Below are 22,851 nucleotides of genomic sequence, written 5' to 3'. Positions count from 1 at the left end.
TAATTATGTACTTCCACGGATGGTGCTTGGGCCATGATTCTTTAATATAACCAGTTTACGGTACATCTTCCTTCCCTTCATCTTGTTAGGACATGCTTAGAAATACATAAAATGTACCCCTGCTGCCTTTCTCACCTTGTCTGATATATCGTTAGCTCCAATAAAATAAATACATAAAAACAAACTTAATTTATAAATAACACATTTCTTTCAGTTTTAAGTTTTAAATATTTTCATATTTTTCATTTTTAATCAAAGACATAAAGGCTTAGCATGGCAGGATAAACGATAATAGCAGAACTAATTTTCGGTCTGACAATATGCATGGATAACAACATTAAACTCCGCATGAAACCTTTTAAAAAACACCAGAGTCATAATTAAAAACGAACACACAGAAACCTGAGGGTGAGTGCTATTCACAGGAAAGAGAAGAGCATCCAAAGTAAGAGTTCATCCTTTTAGACTAGCCCCTTCAATTTCAAGAAAAATGACCGCATTTCAAAACCACAGAATGGAGAATGTTGAAGAGAAATTTCATTCAGCCCTAATTTGAGTCTGGTTTTTGATGGCATGAAATAGCTGGTTAAATTTAAAAACGTAAATGTTGGTTGAAAACAATAAACTAAATACTATTTTGCTCAATTTCATTTGTGCACAAAGATAACACAGTACAGTGAAGTTAGTCAGTAGGCAGGGTTTCCCTGAGAATGTTATTTAAAATCCTACCTTCTGCAAGAGGGTCGGTTTTAGCTTAGGCTTTTTGTAGTGCTCAGCTAACAATGGATTGCTGGTTGTGCAATATTTTCAGGTTTAATTAACCTTACTCTTGCGCTGATAACACCAAGGGTCTGAGTAACTGAGTAGTTTGATCATCTGAAGACATGTTAAGACTCAAAGAGCGAAATAAAGGACCGCTTCAGAGAAACGTCAGAGAAAATACCCAATGTTCTGAAAGGCCTATCGCTTAAATTCCATAATTAGTGGGAATTGTCTAATCCCACGATTATTGGAAGAGAACTGTTGTATGTGACATCAAGCCATAGAAATTTAGGGGCAGATTTACAAGAAAGTGACGCATCTGTAGTGATGTGTCACCCTCCCTGCGCCACCATGCAAAACCCTTGTGTCACCATGGATGCGCCCTATTTACACTAGGGCGCACCATGGTGCAAGGATTGACAGATGCGTCAGAAATTCTGGCGTATCTGTTGACGGAAAAGACACGCATTGCTGGAGTCCTGTCGCAAGCCCGACACAACTCCAGCAATGAGTGTTGCGGCCTATTCCCAATACACTGCGTCACTCCTTACGCCTGCCTCAAGGAGGCATAAGGTTTTGATGCAGTGGCATCCTAAAACTCACGCCCTGAAATCTTGTGGATTTCACTGCGTAACTTTTACGAGGTTTTCCTGCGTGGGAACGCCTACCCTGCATACATTATACCTGACGCAGGTATAATGTCACGCAGGGCTTTACAACGTGACGCATCTCCCTCGATGTGTCAAGTTGTAAATGGGCTTCAAATTTTACACTGCCGCTGCATCACAAAAGGGACGCAACAACGGCACAAAAGTGATGCAAGGGGCTTGTAAATCTGCCCCTTAGAATCTGAAAACAGTGTTTGCTAACATTAACCAAACATGATAAATGCACAGCAACTTAATGTAGAAATACTTTGTCTCATATAGATTTTGATTCACCAGTGGTGACCACGTGCATTGAAGGGGACAGGCTGAATTTCGAGACTGCAAAGTTCATTATTGGGTTGCTGCCAAACCATCATTGTGGTAGAGGGAGCTGGCATGCCGAATGTAGTGCTATCTGTCTCATTGTCAACTATTTCATCCTCTGACTGGCACCCACCTCCCATTTCCTATTTGTGGGGGTGTGGATTGACTGCCCTCATGACAGAGCCCCATCTCCAGGACACATGCAACTAATGTACCCAAAGTATTTTTTTCCTTCTAGGTAGGGAGCTGTTGAAGGATTTTCTGCTGTACAGTGCCTGGGCTCAACGCACGAAAGAGTAAGCCCAATGCTATTAAAAAACAGCGCTAGTAAAGTTACTACCCCCAAAACAGTGGTAAATATATTCTAGCCCATACGTGGAGTAAGTCTGGAATCGCACATAGACAATCACTATTACTGCAATACCCTTTAACAGAAAATTATGGAGGTAGGGACTTAAAGCAAAACCGCATAGGAAATAGTGTTAAAATATTTTATTTCATTTAAACAATTTAGAAATAAATAATTAGGATTTAATGTTAAAAACATTGTCCGTGAATAAAACATAATTATGTTAAAGTAACATTAAAATGTTTAATTTACAAATATTTCATTTTTTAGTAATTCTGTACATCGTTTTTAATAACTTTAATAACTAATACAAATATTACCTTTTTTTACTTTGATGTGACTTTTTGTTAATTTATACTAATTTAAACAGAAATTAATTTGATTTAATTTAATGTATTCAAAATAAATAATTTAAAATTGAGGCCTTGATTTATAGCTGTTCAATAAGGATTCTCCATTGCATAAGCGATTAAGTATGCTTACTGCCAAGATAATGCACTACCTGCAGAATTTACTTTGCCCATGACTACTCCATCTCCACCGTGGCCAGACTCCAGAGGAGAATTGGCTATATATCCGCCTGCCCAATTTAGCATTAGCATTAGCAGGAACTACCTTGTCAATGGTTAAAATGGCTGTCAGGCTGACAAACGTTTTGGGATTCTGCAGACAGTCCACAAGGGCGACGGTTAAACTCCATCCGCCAACTTCAAAATCAGCCCCTATGTTAACGTGTAACTTTTTTATATTGTTCTACCTTTAAAATAAATATATAAAATTAATTAACATTCATTTTTAACATCAAATATTTTTTCAAAATGTTTAAAACATTTAATAAACTTTTTACTTTTCTCTATACTTTACCATAAGGAAGCTGCTGCCCCAGCGGGGACTTCCATCCACAAGTGAAAATAGTACTAGTATTAGGGTTAGACTCATAAATTAGCCTTCACCCCTGAATTCAGGGAGTAAGGAGGACATGTAAGTCTTCACAGTTGAGTAACTGCACATTTGTAAATGGTAAATTGTTAAAACTGTACTCCGTGTACCTTCACCTTTGTGAGCAGACCTCCCTGGTGTGCAGGGAGGAATGGTTAGGAGGATCGTTCTTCAGTCACCCATCTTATTCGAAGAGCACCGGAAACCTGCCTGCATTGTACATTCTTGGTCTTAGCTCTATGTCATCTTAACTGAATGTGTTTGCTGCCATTTTTATTTAGGGAAAACAACTCCTGCCAACAGCCTCTTTGACTATAATGAGGGTGAGTCCTGGTTCACCTACAACAACAACAGCTTTGTACCTACATTCTACGATGAGTTGCTTCTATCAACAAACTCTTCTTTGATTCAGAAAGCCAATGAGACCTGCCAAGGGAACGATGAGTGTATCTTTGACATCTTAAGTACCGGGAACTTTGCCTTTGGAAAAACAACATTACAGGGTTCTGAGATATTCACCCAGCAGCAGAAGACAATAGGTATTTAGAACTTTTGAATAAAGATGGAATGGAAGTTCTCATTATAATGCGTTAGCCGATGCTTGTTTCTGAAATGTACATTTCTTTGTTTTATTGTTAAGAGGCCTGATCTTTTTGTAAAACAGTCTTGCCCCTATTATCATTGATTGGGATAGAAGCATACCGGAATTCTGAGAAGGTCCCTCATGAAGTAAGTGTAGGCTGAGTACATCCCATCACACCCACAAAGAACTTCAGAGCAAATACAGAGGGCAGTTTAGTAGGCTCCCCAAGATGAGGAGCCCACAGGTCCCTCTGTACTACAATGTATGAAGGGTCCAGTCCAAGCTTGTGTCTTCTTTAGATTCCTTGCATCATTAAGCAGATTAGTACTCACACTAAAGGTGGATCGCCCGCATAGGTTAATGCATTTAAACATTCATCTCACCCAACATGCTGATAAAAACCTTTCTAAGACAGTAGATCATGCATGCTCACCAGTGCCCAACAGGGTGGCACCATTTCTGGACCCCGACAAGGAAGAATTTTACATTCTATGTAAATAAATGAACATCACTAACATTGGCATTGGTGATCCTGGGAATCTACTATAGATTTGTCCTTGATGAACCAAAGTTGAAAACTCCTGCCTTTGATAAACTCTTTCACGCTTACACTAAGCACTTGTTTTCCACTTGCCAGTTCTCCAAGTCTTACCTGTGACCAGCTCTAGCAGAGAAAGTGAAGAGCCAGTACCTCCCCTAGGGTTTGTGTCCATGAATTTCTGGTTGCATAGTGCCTGTGAGTTAATTTGTCCATTTTCTATCCATATGGCAACTAAATATATGCAGAATTCTGTAGACAGTTTGCAGGTATCACTATATTTTGTTGTATGTGCTCAAAAGTAAGCACAAAACAACAGCATTAGGTTTCCCCCTACGTCATAATATCAAAGAAAAATTATTGGCTTCTCCTTAATGACTCTGCAGAAAGGATAATAGTAGTTCCCTACTGACAATTCAAGGAAGTGCATTTGGTTCAGCTTTACTCGCTACGCTTTCTTCAGGTAATTCCTATCACAGGATCTCATTAAAAAAATTTGAACCATGATTCTTGATTGGCTTATACCCTATGGACCTTAGCAATACATTTATAGAACGTTGACAGTAAAACCCACACTTACCACAAATTCATTTCTTTTTGAAGAACCAATATTTGCCTTATTTGGTCCTGCCCAGCATTATTCTGGTTTGTTCATAACATTACTCCCATCCCAAAAGAATGACTTTGTTTTACAATATTGACAGACATTGATTCAAGGACAGGATTCCACATAGACACAGAAGCCACTCTTCCTTATTATATGGTCATTAAAACCAAACCTAAGACGCATGGCTGAACCCTAGTGGTTAAGGAATCACATTTGGTATTTGATGTCTTACAGTTGGGACTTCTTGTCACATGGCACCAGATTTGTTGACATCTCTCAGAATATGTGTTGGTTGCACTAGGGCTGTTACAACAAACTTAAAATGTGATTATATGTTTCAGAAAACTTTCCACCCAATATTACTGGACCATCTGAACTCCATGCTGCCTTAAATGAAATTGCTGTTGTATACTATACAGCAACAGACCAGGACGACGACCCAGTTGTATTCACTGTGGTAACCAATTCAACTGATGTTACAATTACAGGTAAGAGATCTGTTACAAAGCTTTATTAATGTTCTTTTTGTCCACCTGTTTCATTGTTTATCCAAACATAATCAACTACAATTGAAAAGACCCACCCACTCATTTATTAAAACTCTGCTAAAATATTCAAATCAAGTCCAGTCTTGTCACAGGGCATTGAGAAATGTATCATCGTAAGTCAAAGCAGCCCAACATCTTACCCTGCTAACTCCCCACCCCCAGCTCTAGGGCACTAGGGATCACTGTCTCTACTCTATATATTTCATTTCATGTATGCCTGCTTAAATCTGACACATGTACACACTTAGATTGCATTCCAGTCTGTCTCTGATTAGTGTTAATGTAGGTGGAGTTTGTAACACAAGGCATTTGTATATTAATTTTATGAACCTTCACGCAAAGAAGACGATATGGCAATACTCATGGGATGTGCTATATGGTAGATCTATTATTCAGAGTAAATAATTGGCTGTGAATAACACTATTGTCTGTATTGTTGGTTGACAATGACAATTCAGATGTTCCTGGAACTACGATACACTCAGCGATGCCAGTGCCCCTGGTTCAGGGCTTAACTCTTAGGTGAAGAGAGGTTTAGTAGTAAAGGTGTATGCAAGGTAGTAGGAACTCATGTACAAAATGACACTATGATAAGAAACTCAATAAATGGGGAATAAGAGAATAGTAAAATAAAGCACACACACAGCAAACCAGAAATGACAACTGCTTCCAAGGACAAAGATAGATCATGAGATATATTGAGAATCTTAGGTACCCCATAATGCACTAAATTCCCCTTGTGGTGCTAAACAGCGTCTCCATGCCAAAAAGAATCAGTGCTAACATTAAATTCCAATGCATGTCAAGGGCAGGTCATTATAAGCTGCGGAGGGGATCCAGTATGATGTTTGGGAATTTTCTCAATTTGAAAGTAACAAAATGTTTCACTTAGTGTATAATGTTTCATTGACCTACTCTGTGAATCACAAGAAAGACAAAGGTATTACAGTGGTCAACTTCCTCATCTAGCTCTAGGTTTTTTTAATTCTATGATTCACTCAACTGTCATGATAACCTAAAATTAAATCCACAAACCAACAGAATCATTGGTATTTTGGGTTGATATTGGTTTCATTTTCAGTGGACCAAAATACCATGAAGGAAGTATGTATGCTAAATAGAGATTTACTAGACTTAACTCGGATTACATGCACCTTGAGCATTTATGTGTCTTCAAGGTAAAAAATGATGGAGTTGAGAATAGTTAATTTATACTTACCTGTATGCTCTAGGTCTTATTATATTTAGGTATTCAATATTTAGACCACAATATCTTGGCACCTCAATATTTGTTTACTCAATATTCAATATATAGCCTCCCAGAAGTGAGGGAGTGATTAAGTTATTTGACTATGGTCCTACCACAGGTAACCGAACCATTGGACTCTCTGATTGCAAGAGTATCCTCTGAATGAAGGACTGTCCTAAAAAAGGACAGCTGTAGTAAGGTTTTCTCACTGCAATTTACAAGGCTAGTTACTTTTAAAATGTTAGGCCGATTTCTGGAATCTGTGCTACCCATAGTTGGCAATATAAAGATATCGCTGCTCCTGCAAAAGAAATATGACAACGCTAAGGGTTCTAGACCCTTCATCAGAAGCTTGGAAGGTCCTGAGGACGATGATGAGAGGTTCTGAGGGAAGTAAGGCTGTTCTTTCTTCAAGGTGGAAGTAGAGGCAAAGAAAAAATTCCTCCAATTCAATATCCTCTCAAACGAGGACATAATTGGCCTGGCTTACCAGCTCTCAATGTCTTGGGATTTTGAAGGGTAGGTGACTTGCAGCAATTTCTGGTTTTAGGATGGATGACAGCTGGCTCTCAGAACTGATGTTGATATAGCAAGGTCTCAGGTCTGGCAAAAATGCTGTGTGCTACCTCTCACCAGTAGTGCCATCCACCAGATGACTCAGAGTAAAGAAATACTGAAGACTGGTCCACTCTCTTGTCTGACTAGAGATCAGAGCTGCTCCAGGAGTGTGAAGGGAAGCTGAAGACAGTGCAAAAAAAGCTGTATGAATCTCAAATTTGGGACCCTAGAGGGAAATCCATTGTCTATTCACTGGGTTTGCAGTTTTACATGTAGATAACTGTTGTTAGGAGAAGCATTGGAGAAAACAAGATGGAGACTAAATAGTGGCCCACAGACCTAAGAAACACTTTATGATATATAGACTACTTTGGAAGAAGTTCTCAGTGGCATACAAGATGTTATCACTGTGATACAGTGAGGGTGGGGAATTAACACATTACGAAGCAACTAACATAGGTTTCCCACTTTTTTACAGAAAATGGAAAACTCATTTGGAAACCAACGAGTTCTGACCCTGCATATGTGACCATCAGAGCAAATGACTCTAAAATTACTCAAGATAAGGCACTGACTCTCATCCTGTGCAACTGCACTAACAATGCAACTTGCAACTACAATGTAACAACAGTCAGTGATGAAAGGAGTGCTCAGTTTCAGGTATATCTTCTGATTATGCTGCCATTGTTTATGACTTGTTTTACAATTTCAGTTGACAAAAACTGGTTTAGTACCAGTTGGCGAACATTGCCTAAATATAAGTATTCATTGGTACCATTTGTTTTTACAGAATGGGACCAACTCACAAAGGCGTTCATGAGTGCGGGAAATAGTACTACTTTGAGTCACAAAGACCATCATGACTATAGGAAATCGTACTACTTAGAGTTACAAAGGCATTCATGAGAACAGGAAGTAGTACTATTTACAGTCACAAATGCCTTCATAAGTATTGGAACTAACAGTACTTAGAGTCACAACAGTATTCAATAGTATGAGTAGTAGTACTACTTAGAGTCACAAATGCCTTCATCAGTACAGAATGTTTACTGCTTTAAGTCACAAGGAAATCATGAGTATGAGAATTCTGCAGTATTGGGATGCCTTTCATAGATTCACATGCTTGAATATTCCCTGTTGTCGAAGTCGGAGTCCCACGGTATATAACACAGTAATGTAACAATAACAAAAGCATATTATAAGAAAGAGAAAAAAACAGAGTTTTGTTGAGAGAAGAGACTTGTCACTTCTATAACATATCATAGTCATTATGATCAGTTCAAACTCCAGTCAATTAGGCTCCAGCACCTTGTAGAATGTTCTCCTCAGAGGCTCAGGCCCTCGGATTTTCTACCGCACGTCGTGTGAAGGGAGTCTCCCTGAGCTTTGCTCAGTTGTTTTGCTTTTTCTTCTCAAAGAACAACTGCATCATGTCTTCAACCAAGAAGTCCCTCTTCAGACCTTGTGGGACTTTTGGTAAACAGCGACTTCATTCTGAAGACCCTCATAGTAAGTGTATTTATTGCCTCTACCCTGAACACCAGGTAAAGGATTGTAAAATTTGTAGGACCTTCTCCCAAAAGACTCTAAAAGACAGAGGAAGGTGTCTCCTTCTGTGGCTACAGAAGTTGAAGACTACAGAGAACCCTCTTTCAGATGTGGAGAGTGTGTCCTCAGTCAAGACTACTTCATCTTTGAAGAGAGCCAGTGAGTCTCAGAAGGTTTCTTCTAAAACTAAAGTGGCGAAGAAACATCAGATTGATAAGCCCACTGACCGACCTTCAACTTCAAAAGAAGTGATTTCTTCCCCTCAGAGACTATCTGCACATTCTATGCTCCAGAGATCTGATTCTCAGGCGTCCAAGACTCTAGCTGCGCAGTTTTTTACCTCAGAAACTGCCTATCTCATTGACGAGCTTGTCGTCGCTTCCTCCTTCGACGAGGACTGCTGTTGTCGCGTCTACATCGGCAACTTCAACTTCTGCGTCTATGAAGCAGCCTATGATCCTGTCGTCGGCAACTTCACCGTCGACGTTTGTATCCATTAAGGTGAGGCCTATGGTGCCTTTGACTTCGTCAACGGCGTCTATCAAGTAGAAGAAGAAACATTCGTCGACGCGTACATCGTCGACAACGGTGGCTTCGTCGACGGTGGCATCATCGACGGTGGCTTTGTCGGCGATGGCATTGTCGACGGTGGCTTTGTCGACGATGGCTTCGTCGACGGTGGCTTTGTCGACGGTGGCTTTGTCGCCGATGGATTTGTCGACGGTGGCTTCATCAACGGCTTTGTCAACGGTGGCTTTGTCGACGGTGGCTTCATCGACGGTGGCTTCATCGACGATGGCTTTATCGGCGGTGGCTTCGACGGTGGCTTCGTCAACGGTGGCTCAGCAACAAAGTCTATCGTGGTCAGTGACAGCGTCGACGACTGCATCCATGGATTTGGTTCCTTTGAAGTCTTCAAGTTCTTTGCTTCAGCGGCGACATTCCTCTTTGGCTACCTTGATGCCAATTCAAACTGCTTCTCAACCTCCAGCAGAATGATTTTCTTCTGATGCTGATGATCATGAATCGGAGGACGATGACAGGTTTCGGGCTGCTCGCAGTGCTTCTGAGCTTCTTATCAAATGTCAGGACTCTGACCAGGAAGACGAAGAAGATTTTTCAGCTCATGACAGACAGCCTGCGACGGAGCTTCAAATGGCGCAGATGCCTTTATCTCTTATTTCCAACCTCCAATTCATGCTGGATAAATGACTATTATTGTTGTTTTGCTAACTCATTACAGGCCTCTACGGCACCTCAAGCGCCTCTCCAACCTTCTCTTACTGTAGAATCACTTGCCATACCTTCTACATCAGCGTCCAGAGTGCAACTCCAGGATGCTTCTCAGGTCATGGAGGAAGATAATGATAATGATAATGATGATGATGACAGGTAAGAGGGTGAGCTGGATGACAGATCCCTTCTTTTGGAATGGGACAATTATCACATTCAAACACCTTCTCCCACTACTCCAGTTCCTCTGGATTCTTCACCAGTTGACATAGGTGGTTTTCATTTACTTATGGAAAGGGCGGCAAAAAGATTCCACCTTCCTATGGTCACCAGAGAGGAGGATTGTTTCCTATATAATTTTAAAGATCAACCGCAAAAACAAGTTTGTTCTATCCCCATCATTGATTTTATTAGGCAGGAAGGTCTCAAGCTCATGCAAAACCCTAATTCCATTCCAGCTGTCTTACAGTGACTGGATAAGAAATACAAAGCCCCCGCAAATTCGCCTGCTTGTCTCATTGCACAACCAAAACCTGATTCCATTATTACTCAGCGGTACCAAAGGGGATGATGGACGGAGCGTTTGAGCAAATCAAACCCTCACCTCCAGTCAACTCATCTGGGTTTAATCCATCATCAATCTTTAGCTCACTCCACCACCCCAGTTTAGACATGGCCATATGCAAATCAGTCTGACCCTGTGCCGCATGGGAACAGTCCAGCCTGAACTGCCAAGCCATGTCTTCCCTGGACCGGAAACAAGCATCCTGGGACTGGTTTCTGGCTAATCAGATGTCATCAGCCAGGCTAGCTTGAATCCAGTGGCAAAGTGAGCAAGGGACCCACGTCTGGGCATACCCTGCTAACTTAGGGCGAACAAAGTGATACCAAAGGGGATGATGGACGGAGTGTTTGAGCAAATCAAACACTCACCCCCAGTCAACTGATCTCGGTTTAATCCATCATCATTCTTTAGCTCACTCCACCACCCCAGTTCAGACATGGCCATATGTAAATCAGTCTGACCCTGTGCCTCATGGGAGCAGTGCAGCACAAACTGCCAAGCCATGCCTTCCCTGGACCAGAAACAAGCATCCTGGGACCGGTTTCTGGCTAATCAGCTGTCATCAGCCAGGCTAGCTTGAATCTAGTGGCAAAATGAGCAAGGGACCCACGTCTGGGCATACCCTGCCAACTAAGGGCGAACAAAGTGAAACCAAAGGGGATGATGGACAGAGCGTTTGAGGAAATCAAACACTCACCCCCAGGCAACTGATCTTGGTTTAATCCATCAGCATTCTTTAGCTCACTCCACCACCCCAGTTCAGACATGGCCATATGCAAATCAGTCTGACCCTGTACCTCATGGGAACAGTCCAGCCTGAACTGCTAAGCCATGTCTTTCCTGGACCGGAAACAAGCATCCTGGGACCGGTTTCTGGCTAAACAGCCATCATCAGCCAGGCAGGCTTAAATCCAGTGGCAAAGTAAGCAAGGGACCCACATCTGGGCATACCCTGCCAATTAAGGGCGAATAAAGCTATACCAAAGGGGATGATGGACGGAGAGTTTGAACAAATCAAACACTCACCCCCAGTCAACTGATCTGGGTGTAATCCATCATCATTCTTTAGCTCACTCCACCACCCCAGTTCAGACATGGCCATATGCAAATCAGCCTGACTCTGTGCCACATCGAAACAGTGCAACCCGAACTGCCAAGCCATGGCTTCCCTGGACCGGAAACAAGCATCCTGGGACGAGTTTCTGATTAATCAGCCATCATCAGCCAGGCTAGCTTGAATCCAGTCGCAAATAGAGCCAGGGACCCACGTCTGGGCATACCCTGCCAACTAAGGGCGAACAAAGCGATACCAAAGGGGATGCTGGACAGAGCGTTTGAGCAAATCAAACCTCACCCCCAGTCAACTGTTCTGGGTTTAATCCATCATCATTCTTTAGCTCACTCCACCACCCCAGTTCAGACATGGCAATATGCAAATCAGTCTGACCCTGTGCCTCATGGGAAACAGTCCAGCCCGAACTGCCAAGCCATGTCTTCCCTGGACCGGAAACATGCATCCTGGGACCAGTTTCTGGCTAATCAGCCATCCTCAGCCAGGCTAGCTTGAATCCAGTGGCAAAGTGAGCAAGGGACCCACGGCTGGGCATACCCTGCCAACTAAGGGCGAACAAAGCAATACCAAAGGGGATGCTGGATGGAGCCTTTGAGCGAATAAAACACTCACTCCCAGTCAACTGATCTGGGTTTAATCCATCATCATTCTTTAGCTCACTTCACCACCCCAGTTCAGACATGGCCATATCCAAATCACTCTGACCCTGTGCCTCATGGGAACAGTCCAGCTGTTTCTATTACTATTATTACTCAGGCAGGACAACATCGGGCGAGGACTCTATCGGCTCCATTATCTGACACCTTGACGCTATTGGCAAAAAGTTTTCCACTATGGCGGCAATTACGGTTTGAGCGGCTAATTCTCTAGCTATTCTCTGCTGTTACGATCGACAAATGTGGTCAGTCATTTTGTCCCTTGTAGATTTGATACCAGATCCTTCTAAAGCAGAAGCTTTAAAAATTCTTTAAGAAGGGGAAAGATTTCCTCGGAAAATATTGATTGTGCTGTTGATTAGTCTTCTACTGGGTTCCGTCTATTGGCGGGTGAGCCAGCCCTCAGGCGGCAGGGCTGGTTGAAGGCCACTTCTTTCCCTCAAGAGGTACAGACAAAGATATTGGACATGCCTTATGATGGTGAATCATTTCTTGGTCAACATATCAATGTTGCCCTTCAGACAAATCAAGAAGGATCCCAACACTGCTTGTGCTCTCGGCACTCTCCAGTTTAAAAAGCAGCCCTTTCGAGGTGCAAGAGGTTGTGGCTCCACATATTCCTTTCGGGGAGGTATCAATCAGTATCAAAAAGGTCAACAACGTTACTCCTCCCAGAGTCAACAATCGTACAGACAACAGCCTACTACTTCTTACAGACAATACCGAGGTAAATCCTCTTACAATTTCCTCCAAGAAGCGATGACTTTTTCCATCCGCCATCCCTGACTCCTCCCACTTTTTCAAAGGTTGGAGGTCGAATCTCCCACTTCTACTCCAAATGGTCATTGATAACTACCGATCAATGGGTTCTGGATATTGTGCACAGAGGTCACGCATTGGAGTTTGTCAAGATTCCTCCCAATTCTCCACCAAAAGGTCCTCCCCCGGTCCATCTGAAGGAATGTGTTAAGCCAACTCACAATTTTATTAACCTTGCATGCTCATGACGAGCCCAGCTCGTCATGACCGTTAGAGCGCTTGCACGCTGGGCAAATTCCCCTGCTGTGCGAGCATTCTAATGAAACAGGTGTGGTCACACGACCATCGTGGCTCATGACGAGCTGAGATCGTCATGAACACTGGGGCGCTGCGAGCGCCCCCTCCCTCAGCAGAGCGGGGGAATATGCCCCACACGGAAGGGGTTAAGAAAAGGCGCGATCAAAGTGGTTCCGAAACTACAAAGGGGGAGAGGATTCTATTCAAGTTTTTTTCCTCATACAGAAAAAGTCGGGAGAATGGCGCCCTATTCGGGACCTACGCGCCCTAAACAAATACATCAAAAAATAAACATTCTGCATGTTGTCCCTTCAGGAGGTGCTTCCTTTACTATCGCAAGGGGAGTATATGACAACTTTGCACCTTCAATATGTTTATTTTCATCTTCCCATTCTGCTGAGACACAGAAATGTTCTCCGATTCAGATTGTCCGGGAAAGATTTTCAATTCAAAGTCCTTCCACTAGGCCTTTTTTCCGCGCCCAAGTGTTTAACAAGGTCCACCGGTGGCAGCTACAAGGAGTGCAAATCTTTCCTTATTTCGACGGCTGCCTTCTGAAGGCACGGTCGTTCGAACAGGCATCCAGACACACTCTATTTTGCAAGACCCTCTTCAAGTCTCTGGGCCTTACGTTCAACAAAGACAAGTCTCATTTTCTCCCCGCTCAAAACAGACTGTTCTTTGGAGCCATCTTAGACACCAAACTGGCAAAAGCCTTTGTGTCACACGAAAGACGTCAATGACTTTGCAACCTAGAGACCTCCCTCCGGTTAAAAAAGGTCAGTTTCTGTTCGGCAGTTGAAATCTTTCCTAGGGATTTTGTCCTCCTGCATTCCCCTAGTCCCTCACTGCTGCCTAAAAATGAGACCCATCCAGGAGGAACTGGACAAGCAATGGGCTCGAGTCTCAGGATCCTTCAACGATATGATCAGAGTCACACCTCAGATGAAAACAGCTCTGCTTTGGTGGACTCTCGAGGAAAACGTCTCTTCAGGTTGTCCATTCCTGGTGGACACTCCAAATTTCACTCTCACAATGGACGCATCTCTTGAAGGGTGGGGTGCACATCTTCAGGACCTTACAGTAAAAGGTAGGTGGGACATCCACCAAAGGACCTGGCACATCAACCTGCTAGAGTTACTTGCCATTTTTCTGGCTCTGAAAGCTTTTCGCACCATCATACAGGGAGCCTCGGTGTTGATCCGGACGGACAACACAACGTGCATGCACTACATTACCAAACAAGGAGGCACACGGTCCATCTTGCTATCTCTTCAAGCTCAACAAATCTGGGATTGGGCAATCCAACATCAAATCACCCTCACAGCAGTGCACAATGCGGGAGTGTCCAACATTCTTGCGGATTCCCTGAGCAGGTCGGCCTCGACCAATCACGAGTGGGAATTACATCAACCCACACTGGATCACATTTTTCGATTATGGGGTCCCCCGAACATGGATTTGTTTGCAACCCATTCGAACCCCAAATGCCCATTCTACACAAGTTGGCTTCCCCAACCAGAGTTGTGTAGGAATACTTTTTTGATGAATTGGTCAAGAATATATGCCTATGCTTTTCCACTGATTCCTCTGGTCCCCAGAGTTCTTCGCAAAATGAGGAAGGAACCTTGTCACATTCTTCTAATAGCTCCCAGATGGCCTCGACAAGTCTGGTTTACGGAACTCCTGCTCCTGTCACAGTGCGACCCGATCATACTTAGCCCGCTTCCGAATCTTCGAACAATGGATCAGGGACAGGTTTGTCATCCCGACCCAGCATCTCTTCGCTTAGCGGCTTGGAACTTGAGCACTATGAAGTTGCAAATTTGAACATTCCTTCAGACTGTAGGGAAGTTCTTGCTAAGACTAGGGCAGCCTCAACTGTGAAAACATACAAACTCAAATGGAAAAGATTCTGTCTATGGTGTGATGCTACTCAAGTACATCCTGTGCATTCCACGCCAGAGCCACATTTGCCTTTCTTTTACATTTGGCGAAATCAGAACTCTCGCATTCTACTCTAAAAGGTTTTTTTGGCAGCAATTTCAAGATTTCGTCAGGATGGTTCCAACTCTCTTTACTCCTCTAGAGTAATTCAACAATTCTTCAGGGGTCTCTTTTGGATGTTCCCACCAATTCGTCGACCACCTCCTCCTTGGGGTTTAAACATTGTATTGGCACAGCTTATGAAGCCCCCTTTTGAGCCAGTCCATAAAGTTGATCTCAAATTCATTACTTGGAAGACTTTACTGCTATTGGCTCTCACTTCCGCATGTCGAGTCAGTGACATTCAGGCGTTTACTACTAAACCGCCTTTTCTCCAATTCACCAAGGACTCTGTTTTGCTCCGCACCAATCTGGCCTTTATTCCCAAGGTACCATCGCATTTCCACCTTAATGAACCAGTCATTTTGAAAAGTTTTTTCCTAATCCTCAAACATGAGCAGAGAGAGCTCTACATTCTTTAGATATCAACAGATGCCTCAGATTTTATCTTCAAAGAAGGCTAATATCCGTAAAACTGATCAGCTTTTTGTGGCCTACAGACGAATGCGAAATGGGCATCCAGTCACCAAAAAAACTATTGCACTCTGGATATCTACAGCAATTGCTTTTTACCATCTAAAAGCGGGAAAGCCTCTTACTACAGCTGTTCGAGCGCACTTTACCAGAAAAGTTTCCCTCTTCTACTGCACTATTTTCTGGTGTGCCTCTTCAACACATCTGCAGAGCTGCAACCTGGTCCAGCAGGCACACCTTCACAAGGCATTACTGTCTGGATGCTGCTGACAAAGCTGTGGGACAGGCAGTCCTATACAATCGTTTTAAATCAGGCGAGCCTCTGTAGCTTCCCTCCTCCTGTATACAAGGTACCATTTCTTTTATTTATTCTTCAGTCTTTTCGTACTGTGTATTAATGATATATTGCTTCATATATGACTTATATTATTCTGATGCCACTGCCTACTACTCTTATTCAAGCATGTGAATCTATGAAAGACACCCCCAATACTGGGGAAGAACGAAAGGTACTTACCTGTAAACTGTGGTTCTCCAGCATTGGTGTCTTACATAGATTCACATGCGACACACCCTCCTCCCCTCAGAGGCTCTCTGCTGCAGCTTGACTCTATCTCACTCTTGTGCTATGAAAATCTGAGGCTCTGAGGAGAACATTATATAGGGTGCTGGAGCCTGATTGGCAGGAGTTTGGACTAATCATAGTGACTATGATATGTTATAGAAGTGACAAGTCTTTTCTCTCTACAAAACTCTGTTTTTTTCTCTTCCTTATAATATGCTTATGTTATTGTTACATTGCTATGTTATGTACCGTGGGACTCCCACTTTGACGACGGGGAATATTCAAGCATGTGAATCAATGAAAGACACCAATACTGGAGAACCACAGTTTACAGGTAAGCATCTTTTGTTTGTATACTACGTTGAGTCAAAATGGCCTTCGTGAGAACAGGAAGTAGTACTACTTGGAGTCACAAAGGCAATCAAGAGTACAAAAAGTAGCACTACTTAGAGTATTACTTCCTGTATTCATGAATGCCTTTGTAAATTGGCCCGACTATATCGAAAATAGGGCTAACCAGGGGCAATTCATATACATTTAGGACAAATGAAAAGGACTGTGTCATTTTTTAACATTTACTAATTGCAATTTGGGGATTTTGGGCTAATTCATAAAGGCAGGAAGTACTTCTGTAGTTCTACTTTACTCACTCATGCCTTTGAGAAATAGCCTCAAAGCATTTTCATTGGTAGAATTCTACCTTCAGCCTCTTTTCTACTCCACTCCCTGTGCACTGATGAATGTGCCATCACCTGAGTTGCAAAGGTAATGTTGGAGTCGTCAAAGATAATGGGTCCCTGAAGTCATGCACTTGGTGATGTGACTATTGCTGTATTTTCTTTCTGTTCCCTTACCACCATAAGGACAATTTGCAGGACATATTGCTCCTGAGAAAACATGTCAAGGAGTCTGCAGGGAGAAGAATGATAGATGGACTTGTTGCAGTCACCTCCACCCATTAGTCTTTTTCTCTCCCCTGCTGTCCACTCACATGTGACCTCTTGGCTGCTAGAAGAGGCGGGCCCCATGATATTGTGCTGATAAGTGGTGTTAAGTCGAGGCCCTGTTTTGCACTGCCTACTAGCTGATGTATGATCTAGTAGTGGGAATACACAGTCTCCTACTGCAGAGACCATCTTTGAGGAATTGCTACTTTAGATCTAAACAGCCCATCCCAATAAGATAACCAATGTCCTGCTTACTATTTACCGTCTGTCGTCTTCTGCTTTTCCTTGCCTAAATAATCTTTTGGCCATTTCCTTTTTATTGTCATAATTTCACTACTTTTTATTTTAGCTCTACCATCTTCATGGGAAGTGCTTCCATGATGTACCTTCATTTATTTTGATAAAAATATTGTCTACCCTTGGAAAATCCTAATTGCTTTGTTAATTGGGCAACCTGTTTTGTGACCGCTGCTGTTGCTGAAGCTATACAGCTCCTATTTGCTCTGCATTAAATGAAATATCCTTGACTTCTAACACAGCTTGTGCTAAAATATGCCTGTTGGGACTACAGGCCACACTAAACAACGCATGTAGAGCCTATTTTAAAGAGCAGGTATCTACTGTAAGGTGTGCTGTGACCAGGCCAAAATTTCCTGCCTGCGTTAGTGATAGCAGAAGGAATATTATGTGTATGCAACTTTTGTTTCAGGGGATGTCCATTGGTAATCATAAGCACTGAATAGAACACTGCACCTTTAAGAGCACCCTGAACTCCAGTGTTCCATCAAGCTCTCTGTGCCGAGCCCAACACTATTTCCAGAGATAATATATTGTCAGTCTCTTTAGTCTCTTTGACCACATCTAAACTTTTGGTTAGGACCAGAGAATATCCAACAGCATGTCCTGGCAGGCCTCCCTAGAGCAGACAATAACCTTCTTAGGGTTGTTAATTAACTTAGTTATGAAAGTGGCAATTATGCCATTGATCTCCACTGTTAGAGCAACTTCACCATCAAGGCCTGACCATGGGTACTCAGCCCTAAGGAGGCCTCTTATCGCTTTGTCCAAAGATTTACAAGCTTGGTTACCCACCTACTGGGCCACTTTTTCCACCCGAACCCACTCAGCAGAATGCAGGTGGTAAATATCATCTGGGTACAGCCTGCCTTCGGGTTCTATTGCACCATCTTACACTTGCTAGGGAATGGCTCCAACCCGGAGTTTTTTGGTCGACCTGCGGTCTCCAAGGTCTACTGAGCCCTGGTTAATTATCTGAGCCATCTTGGTCAGGTTATCCTGGTCCTCACAGAGAGGAAGCCATTCAATCCCAAAGGAGGTTATCCAAGGTGGGAGGGGATCCAAAGGATCTGCTGAGGCATTGGCTCTGTGTTTCAAAAATTCTACTCTGATCCCCTTGAAAGCGTCAGATGGAGGTGAGGAATTAAGTCTAGACTGGGCCCTGTTTTGTGGTGAGGTCTGAGGAGCCTCATGGGATATAAGTGGTGATCAGGGACTTAGAACACACCCCAATGTGAGGTTCATGCTATATTGCACAACCACTATCAACAGTTTCCTGCTCAGAGGCTAGTGCCAGAGACAGGCCTCTCTAAAGGGATTCATCCATTGCTTCCCCAAACTCCTCATCAAGAGGGAAAGTTATCTGCTCCTCACCAATTTCCTCCAAACTTCTCTCTGTTCGAGTTCCTGGTTAATATGCTCAGGAACTAGTGGATTTATACTCGCTGAGTTGAGCAAATAATATTGATATAACTGATAACCTGTACGCATCCATTCAGTTGCAGTGGGAAGTGAATGGCCTAACTGGGCCTGATAGGCCCTCACCAATATGGGGGAAAGTGCCCTGGTTTCCCAGAGCTTATGAAGAAAAGAAAGGCCCAGCATGAGATTGTGTAGCTCTAATTCAGGAGGAAATGCCCATCGAAGATGAAATGGAAATGCCCAAAACCTGAGCAAAGCTTGTGAGGTTGTAGTGGGTTTGAACTCGTGATGCTTGTCTCTCCGGACTGAAGAGCAATGAGATCTGGCTGCGAGCGTCTTCAAGTAATTTGTGCTCCTAGTGGTGCTAAATGGACACCACTTTTAAAGAATCATTTGAGCCTCCGGTCCTGATGCAGAATCTCAGCAAGGGCAATGTTGCTCCATATCCCTGCATTGTTCTGTTATAATATATTTATTGTATTTTCAACAAAAGCAATCAAGACTATAACAACAGACTCATCATGGAGATTGGTGTAACTGACTCCAGGCTGATTGTAATGTTTCAGGATTATTTATTGTAGTAGTTACAATTCCAGTAGTTCAGCCCCACCAGGAGCAGCCAGCATGCTGCTCAGCCTTTCCATATTACATAATTCAGGGAAAAATCCCCAAGCGTAGCATGAACCAAATTAGAAACAGTATACTACATATCCTACTTTCTTCCAAAGAAAAACAGAAAAGAACACTGTAACAGGTGAAGAGGAAAAGTAAAAAGCAGAAACAAGATGGAAAAGCTAGATGAACACAAGAGAGAACCCAAAAGAGCAGAAACAAAATGCAGAAGCTAGATGAACGAAAGAGAGAACCAAAAGGAGACAAGAAGGGCAGTGAGAGAGACAATGGAAACGTGATAAAACAGAAAAACATAAGCCATTACCCACCCTCCTTTCCATTCACAAACAAGGAGAAGCATGAAACAGAAAAAGAGACAAATGAAGAATAGAAGGTGAAACCACCATTGACTACCACCTGCACACCTACTGGCCAGACAGGTATGCGAGGACGCAAGTCAGAGCAGGAGGAAACAAGGAGACAGAGAAGAAGAGAAATACAATAGATTACTCACACTTCTCCATCATGTAATGAAGACTGAATAATAAAACGAGAACAGCACTGGGCTATAGTATTGACAACGACATAAAGCGTAACATTAAGAGTAAAAACAAACACCCAGTGAAATATAAACCATGCACTATGGTAATGGGACTGGGACCCAAACCATACACCCATTAAGGATCACAACTCACATGTGCAGGGCTAACCTCGAGTGGAGATTAATATGTTGTGCACTATTAGAAACAGAGAACAACTCACACTACACACCTTAAGAAAGGTAAATTGCAAATGATTGTAAATTGTGCACTTACGTGAACAAACGTACCTCGAATTGAGGTCAAATGCTATGCAACATGTTTAATTGTGCACCTGGTGGAGAGGTAAAGACAATGTGCATTGAGCAAAGGAATAAACCCTAAGCGAGACACCTCGATTGAAGGTAAAATGTTGTGCACCAGTAGTGCACTGTAGCAACTGGAATGGAACCCGTGTGACACACCTCGTGTGGAGGTAAAAACATTGTGCACTGCAACTGTAACAATGAGCATAACACCCATGCTATTCACCTCGTGTGAAGGTGAAGACAATGTGCACCGTAACAATGGGAAAAACAACCCAAGGAACACACCTCGTAAAGAGGTGAAAGTACTGTGGACTGTGATAATAGGACTGTAACCTATGCAACACACAAGTGTGGGGCAATGTGTGTAATAAAGAACATGTGTGTGGGAACCCATGACTTGTTCTTGTATCATGCAAACGCTGTGCATACATGGAAAAACAAACAATAAATGAGCTCTGTAGACAAGCAAGTCATACCACAAATGAATGCTTAGCTAATTGTGAGTACTAAAAACACTAGGAAAGATGACCTGTCCCAAGAAAACAATAGGTTAAAATAAATGAAGTAGTCACCATGGTCAGGAAACATCGGAAGCTTGAGACATGTGGGTTTAGGTTATGTGAAAGCAGGAAACAAATAGACTAATGGATCATCTCCAAAATAAAAAATAAATTCAAACTTGGCACACTAGGTAGCAACGTAACTTTGTACAAATCATTAAAATGAAGAAACACAGTTATTATTGAAATGTCACAGTTGCTCGAAAAAACTTCAAAACAACGTACTCCTACAAGGAAATATCATCCCTGTTACTGTTTCTTATGTCCATATGGAAAATGGCCACAAAACGCAACCTTTGTGTCACCGGATGATAGTCAATTTGTTAGACAGAACTTCCACTCACCACCGGTACACCAAACAGCATCCTCTGTCCATTTCCGATGACAGTGTTGGCGTGGAAACAGCATACCCAAATTAAACAAGCTTCATGGGAAAGCAGACAAGAAATGCGACAGCATTGGTGAAAGTAATGCAAAGAGGCACCACGTTCTTCTGACGCATAGCAGGAAAATACGTGTTTGGCAAAGTAAACAGGAACCAGTCCTATTGTAAATGTATAAACGGATGGAGGTTCGTGCCTTTCCAATTTGTATGTAGTTATGTGGAATGATTCCAAGAATTCTATGGAGATTTTCAAATGCGTCGTATTTGAACAGGTCTATGCTGTCCCAGGAAGTTTCTTTTTCCTGGGACCGGAGAGACCTGTTCACTTCACATTCCAAGACACATGACCGCCTGCCACAAACCTTGCCTGGAAAAAGCCCTCGGCCAATGGGCCACAAATGGGCGAAACACGTGTCGGCTGTTTCTTTACTTGGCTTTTTGTTCTATGCATGAGAAAATAAATATGACACATTTGAAAATCTCCATAGATTTCTTGGAAATCATTCCACATAACTAAATACAAATTGGAAAGGCATGAACCTCCATCCTTCTCTAAACTTACCCTATAATGGTTTTTCGGTGCAGCCAATTGTGAGGAATGTGCCACCACCAAGATTGGGCCCTGACAACTGTAGCACTAATGTAGTGTAGTTCCTATATTCCAAATAGGCTCTGTGCATTCACCAGAGTTGCAGAGAAATAGATAGACGGGCATTTTCAATAAAAGGATTTATTGAACAGTCTTCTTTTGCAAGCATAAGAAATTAACTGCTACCATCGTAAAACTGGTTCTAAAATATAATGCATACAGTATAAAGAGTAGGATAAAATAATACTGTAAGAGCATTGTATGGTCCCTAAACCATAGATAAATGCATACATAAATAACAGAGGCTAAAAGTACTCAACTGGTGCTTCTAAAATACGCCTACCCGATGTACCTAACCTAAGCTTAGTACGAGGGAAGAAGTAAGTGAGGTGTAGCATAAATGTAGTATTCTTTTGCCAAGAATCTGTCCAAGATTTCTCTTAGGGTCTAATTAGCTCCGTACCTTAGTTTAGAATCGAGAAGGTCAGTCTCGGGACTCGATTTCCCAACAACCCGCAAGGGTTGCTTTGAAATACTGGAGCTGGATTTCTCGGCAGGAGAAAAGACAGCGTCTCTCTCAGTGCGTCTGCTGGAGGGTCGGCTTCCTTCGGCACTTGCTGTAGCAGGATGGTCGGGCAAGTAGATAGTCGAACTGCTCCTAACCACCGCGTGTTTGCTAAGGCAAGTGTGGGCATATTTATACCTTGAAGTTGCCGAGTTTGACGTAAAGGTGGACATAATAACGTCATCAAAGAGTCTTAGTTCTTTGAAAACTCCATAAGTTCTTGGACAAGTCAGTTCTCGAGCAAGGGAAGTCTATAGCTGCTGAAGCCGAGTTTTCCAAGAAATCATTGTAGATTTTCGGAACTAGTG

At 42.6% G+C, this 22,851-nt stretch overlaps 1 protein-coding gene across 1 annotated transcript in view; it reads left to right on the top strand.

Annotated features, from left to right (window-relative positions):
- The window catches only part of LOC147684201 (uncharacterized), a 522,357-nt gene that overhangs the window by 152,667 nt on the left and 346,839 nt on the right, over nt 1-22,851 (top strand). Inside the window, exons 20-22 of the mRNA XM_086942611.1 lie at nt 3,303-3,560; nt 5,091-5,237; nt 7,583-7,764. Coding sequence (XP_086798737.1) covers nt 3,303-3,560; nt 5,091-5,237; nt 7,583-7,764 — 587 coding nt within the window. The remainder of the gene's footprint in view (nt 1-3,302; nt 3,561-5,090; nt 5,238-7,582; nt 7,765-22,851) is intronic.

This window comes from Lissotriton vulgaris, chromosome 11 (genome assembly GCF_964263255.1).
Source record: "Lissotriton vulgaris chromosome 11, aLisVul1.2, whole genome shotgun sequence".
Lineage (NCBI taxonomy): Eukaryota > Metazoa > Chordata > Amphibia > Caudata > Salamandridae > Lissotriton > Lissotriton vulgaris.
This window is presented reverse-complemented; position numbering and strand designations above follow the sequence as displayed.